This window comes from Lutra lutra, chromosome X (assembly GCF_902655055.1).
Source record: "Lutra lutra chromosome X, mLutLut1.2, whole genome shotgun sequence".
Classification (NCBI taxonomy): Eukaryota; Metazoa; Chordata; class Mammalia; order Carnivora; family Mustelidae; genus Lutra; species Lutra lutra.
The window spans coordinates 31,474,423-31,480,422 of record NC_062296.1 but is presented as its reverse complement, the minus strand read 5'-3'; the positions used below and the strand labels follow the sequence as shown (position 1 = coordinate 31,480,422).

The window sequence follows — 6,000 nt, the reverse complement described above, 5'->3', positions numbered from 1 at the left end:
TGTTTTAAGTCAATACAATTTACCGTAAAAAATGAATGAAATAAATAAAAACCTTTACCTGTTTGGAGGGGATAAAATCCATAATTGAAAATGTCAACTCTGATAAAAAATCATAAATATTTAAAATTAAATGTGTTGTATATGGCTCAAATTTTATATTCACCATGGTAGCCTGAAAGAATGAGTATGCTTTGAGCTTAAAATGAAAAGGGGAGTTGCTGCCTAGCAAGAGGAGAATGGACTAACATCAACACCATGAAAAACAGGTGGTTTCCTAAGCATTCCAAAAACGGGAAGTGTTATACATTAATATTTGCTAATTTAACATTATATTAACTTGTTTGGATTTTATGAATACATGCCTTATTATTCATGTAATTTAAAATTACATGGTCATGTGTGTTTAAAATAGATTTTTAAAAGAAAATAAAAGTATGAGGTAATATTAATCAGAGCATAAAGCTCATCTTTAAAAACCATAAAAGAAGGGGGGAGTTGGGGAAATGGGTCAAATAGGTGATGGGAATTAAGGAGTGCACTTTTCATGATAAGCATCAAGTGATGTATAGAACTGTTGAATCACTATATTGTATACCTGAAACTAATATAACCCCATATATTAACTAACTGGAATTAAAATAATAACTTAAAAAATAAATAGAGCCATAAAAGAAAATCTCAAAGTCCTTAATGAAGTAGAACACAATTCAGAAGAGAGACCTATTAAAAAAATGTTTAATTTGGTATCAATTATAAGGACCTTAAAGCATCACTTAAAATATCAAACTACTATTGTATAATAAACTGATAGTAATATAAAGCTTGAACAACCATAAAGCCTTATTACTAAAACTGGCCACTTGACCAGCAGGATCAGCATCACTTAGGAGTTTCTTAGAAATGCAGAATCTCAAAGCCCATCCTTGAACTGTTGAATGAATTGGTATTTTGTCAATAAGGTCACTAGGTGATCCATATGCATATTAAAGTGTAAGAATCACTGTCCTATAGCATAATTTTAATTATTACTTCAAAAATTATACAGTATTGTTTATTTCATTGCATTAGAAGTGAATGAGCTACCTGAACAAAGTTCTAGAAAATTCAATTTGCTATCTGAAAAATCTATTTCTATTTATACATTTGCATATGTACACACCTAATAAACTTCTCTCTTATTTAGATAGATACTTGATGAATATTAATAGCATACAGTAAAAGTGAATTAATTTTTTCTAATCCTAAAGTGGCAGGGTAATGAAAATTATATATTTGTGAATCAAAGAAAATAGTTTACAATAATTTCTTCAAATTTTTTAAAAGATGATTTTAAAGAATCTTCTTTTTACAAATCATGATAACTTTAAAATGATTCAATCAGCAACTTCCCATCCTAAACTACTGATGTTAGAATTCTCATAACTTCTAAAAACTCTAATTTTCCAATGTAGTAGAACTCTACTTTGCTAAAATCGCTGGAGCCTTGCATAAAACACAAACACAGACTGTGGAAATTCCAAGCTATTTAAACAAAATAAGCATAGGGATTTCTGTCATTTAAAAATGCAGAAACAGGAGACATTATGCCTTAAGGACCAGAAGATATCTATAGGCATTTCCAAATTAATTCAATCTACAGCAATGTATCAAAGGGATCCCAGTCCCTCAGAGCACTCTGGATGCTGAGATAGGTTCCTGAGAACCTTGGAACCCACCCTTGAACTGTTGAATCAATTGATATTTGGTCAATAAGGTCACTAGGTGATCCATATGCATATGAAAGTATAAGAATCACTGTCCTATAGCATAATTTTAATTATTACTTCATAAATTATACAGTATTGTTTTTTATTTTTTTGCATTAGAAGTGAATGAGCTAAGTACATTCCATGTACAACAAAATTTACTAAAACGAATACAGACAATTCAAAATTCTATGATAAACTTAGAGTACTCTTCAAACAACTTATGCCAAATATTTACTTACTTAAGTACTTCTCTAAATCTGAGACTTTAGGGCGAGTAACTATAAAACAGGGGGCAATATAATCTTTAATGTTATTTACCTGAAAACTTTCCACTTTTAGGATGAGTAACAATTATGATAATGATAGTCACTTTAATAAAATACGTGGAATTTTTAACAACTAGGATTACTTGAAAATGAAAGATTATTTTTTAATCAAATTTCTTAAGAGTAATTCAATCATATGCCTCACACTAATTTGTATTACAGAATACAAATAATCACGATTTGACCTATCCTATCTTTTATTTTATGTAAAGGTTTATCTGACACATAATATAAAGAGTTTAACTTATGAAGATGTGATTTATTTTGTGAAGATATCTTAGGAAATTATTGTGTTTTAAAGAAAACTTTATCTACTGAAAATAACATGATGTAAAGAGAATCTGGACTCTTAAACAACTTACGTGGAATATCCTCTTGAGGTCTATTTTTCCGTAGTAGAGAATATAGACACAAGCTACCAAATACCTAGAAAAGATGGATGCTATGATGTTGAGAGAAGAAACAGAGAGGGAGAAAAGAAATCTCAGACTTTAATTTTTTCATTCGACTTTATCCACAGTTTGCATCGGTAATATACATTTAGTGTTCCATTTATTTTTAAATGCATCAGAAAATCAATTATGATAGATCTGTGACCAATACAAAGATTTCTGAATTCTTCAAAAAATTCACTTAGAAAAGTCAATAAACTAGCATTCTGTAGAGATCATTATTAAACAAATGGTAATGCATTTTTACTTCTTATTTCAATTCTAACATTTATCCAACATCACTTCTTTCTTGTGCCATATAGTAATAAAATTTAGCAGATGTAGCTATCTACTACATTTTTTAGGGCCCAATAAAATATTTCAGTTTGATTATTTAACCCTCTTCAAATCACAAATCCAATTCAAATAATTATAATCAATCTTAACTCAATAATCGATGAAGTAAATATAAAAGAACCATAAGGAGCATCTAGAATAAAATTTACACTTATTTAAAAACTAATAAAAGAAATACATTAGAGCCTTGGTAAAATGTTTTCTTGGGGACTATGCTGAGAAACTGACTTAGAGGCGGTGTTGCCTTCTGGCACTACAGTAAATAAACTAACATGATATAGACCTCAGATGGACCCATCTTAAATGGAATTTTGCTTTGCAGTAAAGAATGCTACAGTATGGTTCTGGTGTATTTTCCCTTTAAGGTAATAACTGACAAGTAAATGAAATGCAATAAGGAAGTGGCCTATAATTTCACTAATATTTCAATGATATGAAACAGGAAAATAACTGTAAAATAACTTCCAGGTTGATTAATAAGAAGACTTCTACAACATGATAACTAAGAAAGGCATATGGATGATTGCTGTAGCTTTTACCGGTCACTTTATTTGTAAAATTGTCAAATTTCTACAACAAAAACTAACAACTTAAGATATTTATTTGCCATTTCTTACCTTTATTACCCAAGTTTTCACTAGGGAGATTGATTATGCCAATGAAGTTTTTTTTTTTTTTAAAGATCCAACTGAAAAATAGTAACTAATTAGCTCAAATATTTAAAGTAATAAATTACTAATAATTTAATTTTTAAACCTTATAGTCACAAGAAGCTTTAATTCTTTAAAAGCTCCAATTTCACACTTGGGAATGTAAAGAACACATCCATATTCTAATGCCAAAATTTAATTATATGGCTTCATGCCAACTGATCTAAAAAAGTTGAGTTGTTCCTAAACCAACCCTTACTATACCATTTGGCACACTAGTTTTTAACTTTTATATATGCCCTTTGAAATACCCAAGCCAACACTTTTAATAAGTTGCATCCATATTAAGAGGTAACAAGTGCAAATAATCACATATTTAAGATATGGTACTTGCTTGGCTACTACAAAAGTAATTATACTAAGGTTCTTCTATAGCAAACTGAGTTATTCATTACAGTAATGTTTTTGAAAAATTCTTGCACTACTACCAACATAAATGCATCCATCTCCAAATTAAACAAGGACTTTGGAACATAGTATACTTATGAAAATATTTATAGACTGTTCTGTGTTTAACTCAACATCTCATTAATTGAGGGTCATAAGATTTACAGGATCCACAGAGGGCCAGATTTTAAACAAAAACCTATTCTTCAATTGCTGCTCTCTGAATCTGAATAAAATTAATGGCAGCATACTCACATAATGTTACTGAAAGTCAGGACATAAACCCAAACTTTGGCAGTTTTATCAAAATGTCCTTGATAATTAGTACTTTGCTACTTCTCAAAAACCTTACTGCTTTGTGTAACATTTTCAATACAGAAATAAAATACTCTTCAAATAATACATTTTAAAAGATGATTAAGTTTTGCAAAATTAAATAGCATAAATTAAGCATATTAACATTGGTTTGTTTTTTTGTTTTTTTGTGTTTTTTTTTGACAACATGACATAACCAATTTAAGGAAAACTGCAATGGACTAAATAAAAAACCACAAATGTCACAATGTGAGGCACATTTAAATCCTCACATATTACTGACCTTACAAAATCTACTAAAATATTTTAAAGTTCCATTGATTCCATTAATACATAAAAAGAAATTGCAAAAATGCTTAAGACTATATAAGAGTCATCAATTACACAGGCACTTCACATGTAAACAATCTACAGTACAACTGAAAATATTTTGGCACCAACCTATAATACTAAAAGAATTTAATATAAAGCCAGAGTTCTGCATTTTCTACTCACTTTTTTCTAGAAAACTAAGACCAAAGATTGAAGAAACTGTGTATAAACTAGAATTAGAAGTGTATTAAATAACTCAAATATAGAACAGTTTTAAATCGGTAAAAAAATGATTACCTCATCCAGGTGTTTACTAGTATGCTATGATATAAAAAATTAAACCTAAATGATTATTAAATTGAAACCACATTTTAAATTTAGTATCAATCTGGTTTTTGAAAAATAATCAAGGTTATCAACTGACTTAGTAAAAAGAGAATTTGAATTTATCAAAAACTCATATTAAGTTAATCCTGTCTCCCCCAAAAGAAGTTCGGGCAATTCAAATTTAATTTTTATGTTTTAACATGATTTTTTTAAACCTAAGGCTTGACCTAATTAAATTATTTTTGATTAGAGATTCTTATCATGAATTTGAGATATTGGAAATCACTTCAAATAAATGCAACTATACACTTATGATTTTGAAATGTTACATCAAGCTGTAGAAAGCTGAGATGCCTTGGTTGTAGGTAATTCAAGAAGAGCCTGAACTGTGACACCGACTTTCACAAGACCTCTCTCTTCCAAAATGTGATGAGGCAAACAGAGTCTTTCCTGAAAAACAAAATAAATGACATCAGAACATTTGTTTTTCAATAGTGCAGTAAAGCCTAAACAAATCAGAAATAGATTTTTAAAACGTTTCCTGTAAAACATCAAGTAAAAAGTACACCATTCTAATTAAATTAAATTCTAATTTTTAAAATTGTCTTATTGAGGTATAATTCACATATAACATTATATTGGTTTCAGGCATAAAACAGAATGATTTGAAATATGTATATGGTATAATGCAAAATGATCATCACAATAAGTCTAGTACCATCCATTACCATACAAAGTTAACTTTTAGGATTTACTCTCTTGGCAACTCAAAGCTTATTCTACAATATCACTGACTATCGTCACTATGTGGTACATTACTCCCATGACTTATTTATTTTATGACTGAAAGTTTGTACCTCTTGAGCCTCCATCACCTAATTTCACTTACTCTCCTCTAGCAAACACCATTCTATTCTCTGTATGTATAATGTACATTTTGGTGTTTTTTTTTTTTTTTAAAGATTGTATTTATTTATTTGACGAACAGATCACAAGTAGACAGAGAGGCAGGCAGAGGGAGAGGGAGAAGCAGGCTCCTTGCTGAGTGGAGAGCCCGATGCGGGGCTCGATCCCAGGACCCTGGGAT

General features: G+C 29.6%; 1 protein-coding gene across 5 annotated transcripts in view; it reads right to left on the bottom strand.

Annotated features, from left to right (window-relative positions):
• Window positions 1–2,410: 2,410 nt before the first annotated feature.
• LRCH2 (leucine rich repeats and calponin homology domain containing 2) overlaps window positions 2,411–6,000 on the bottom strand; it is a 106,636-nt gene continuing 103,046 nt past the window's right edge. For 4 of the 5 annotated variants that reach the window (XM_047716686.1, XM_047716687.1, XM_047716688.1 and 1 more), the window contains one exon: window positions 2,549–5,363. In XM_047716686.1, the coding sequence (XP_047572642.1) occupies window positions 5,244–5,363 (120 nt within the window). In that variant the 3' untranslated portion in view covers window positions 2,549–5,243. Of the gene's footprint in view, window positions 2,501–2,548; window positions 5,364–6,000 lie in introns of those variants that run through there. The other variant, XR_007124863.1, reaches the window with a different exon arrangement.